The 2,091-nt window shown below is 38.1% G+C and overlaps 1 protein-coding gene across 1 annotated transcript in view; it reads left to right on the top strand.

Annotated features, from left to right (window-relative positions):
- The window catches only part of LOC101861648 (fibrillin-1), a gene marked incomplete in the record, with an annotated part of 26,624 nt that extends 25,682 nt beyond the window's left edge, over positions 1 to 942 (top strand). The window contains 2 exon segments of the mRNA XM_035968635.1: positions 15 to 150; positions 613 to 942. Coding sequence (XP_035824528.1) covers positions 15 to 150; positions 613 to 865 — 389 coding nt within the window.
- Between the last annotated feature and the right edge of the window lie 1,149 nt (positions 943 to 2,091).

The raw sequence follows: 2,091 nt of genomic DNA, 5'->3' as shown, positions 1-2,091 counted from the left end.
CCAATCTATTCCAGTGATCCCAGAGACCGGCAAAGGTGTCACGGCGGCTGAATTACCTGTCATCGTCATAGCATCAGCCATTGTGGCCTCCCTCTTCTTCTTGTTCCTCTTGTGCGCATTGTGCTTGATCCTTTTCCGACGCAAAAAGCAGTAAGTTTGTGTGGAAGGGGATTTGTAGTTGGATGAACAAACGAATCAATTATTATTTATCAATGTAGCTTTTTGTGTTATTAGTTAACTGAACTGAATTATTTGATTAACTAATACTTGGTACATATTATTTATAAATTTATGGTAAATAAATAGCAAGTGAGTAGTGAATGAATGAATGAATGAATGAATGAATGAATGAATGAATGAATGAATGAATGAATGAATGTGTAGGTGGGTGGGTGGATGGGTGGATAGATGAAAAAATAAATGAATAAATAGATAAATGGACGAATGCATGAATGAATGAATGAATGAATGAATGTTATTTAAAGCCTAATTTATTATATTTTAATCTTTTCGATTCACTTTATTTATAGCGTCACTATTTCTGCCAGTCATTATTAATCGTTTTGACCGCCTTTTTTTTTTTAAATCGTTTTTTGTTTTTCTTTTTCACAGACGAAAAAATCTGGACGACACAATGAGCACCATATCGGACTCTGCCAGCACCACCAGCACCCTGAAACCCCCTCGGCCGTACTTGGGCTACGCCGTGCCGTTCTACATGCCACCACCCCCGTCCATCACAAGTGGGCAGACCCCGGCCTCCGAGCTAGCCTTGGAGTTTTACAAGCGACCGCAGAAAAGCAACGGGGTCAACGACCATGACGTCATCAGTGCCTCCATGCAGCTGGATGACGAGGATGTGTGAATGTGACGATGGCGGCTAGTACAAAATACTGTTTGGCTGTTGTTGTTTTTTTACATTGGCTGTTTTGATTCTGTTACTGTTTGTTACATTTTTGGTACTTTGACTGGGTTTTTGTTGTTGTTGTTGTTGTTGTTGTTGTTGTTGTTGTTGTTGTTGTTGTTGTTGTTGTTGTTGTTCGATTTAAAAAAACAACTTTTGGTTGTTCTAAGGTTGTTGTTTTTTCTGTTTGTTGTTCTGTTTGTTCTCTAGCTTTTTTGCTGTTATAATTGTTGTTGGTTGGTGTTTCTTGAGATGACTTTGTTCTTAAATGAATACATCTATGTTTGTGTAGACTTGGGAGTTCCTTGTGCAGTTGCGAGCGCCGTAAAACTCTTACTAAAACAAAGATTTGGAGTTCTACAAGCGATCGCGGGTGAAGTCAAGCGCTCGTAACGAAATCGAAGAAATCTATAGGCACTTTTCCGTTAGCAATTTTTATGGAACTTTTGCCTTTTGGTTAAACATCTTTCATGTCCGTATAACAACACATGTCCGTATAACAACACATGTCCGTATAACAACACATGTCCGTATAACAACACATGTCCGTATAACAACACATGTCCGTGTGAATTTGTACTGAAAAACATTGATTAAAGTCACAAAATATGTAAGTCTTCAGTTTTCAAGGACTCTCAAACTATTGAAGCTACCAGACTTTGGCAGCTATTTTCTCGCTAATTTGACCTCCGGAACCGGGTGACCCCCACCTTCAATAGCAAGTATCACGATTTCTATTCAAGAAGGGTATTTGTTGTTGGGGTTTTTTTTTTCATTGAAAGCAGGGCAAATGAACAGACTTTAAGACGATACCAGAAACTCCACATGCCCAAACATTGACGCATGCCTAATTCCACGACGTCACGACACGAATATTTAATAAGATGTAGATTTATTACTGCCATGCTGCTACACTTTCTTTTTTTTTCTTTCTTTTAGCAGAGGTTTTACGGTGCTCGCTACTGCATAAGGTCATATGAGCGCCAATGCTGCACTTTACAACTGAACAATGTATGTCTGTTTTTAAAACTCTGTATCAATCACTCTAGTTACATACATGCTTTTATAACAAATAGATCTATATTGTAAAATGACTGGTGTTATACTGCAATGGAATTAAATATATATAATTCATTGTCCATCACATCTTAAACTCACACAAAAGTTGAACCCTGTCCCTTCCCTTT

Source organism: Aplysia californica, unplaced genomic scaffold (genome assembly GCF_000002075.1).
Source record: "Aplysia californica isolate F4 #8 unplaced genomic scaffold, AplCal3.0 scaffold00071, whole genome shotgun sequence".
Lineage (NCBI taxonomy): Eukaryota > Metazoa > Mollusca > Gastropoda > Aplysiida > Aplysiidae > Aplysia > Aplysia californica.
This window is presented reverse-complemented; position numbering and strand designations above follow the sequence as displayed.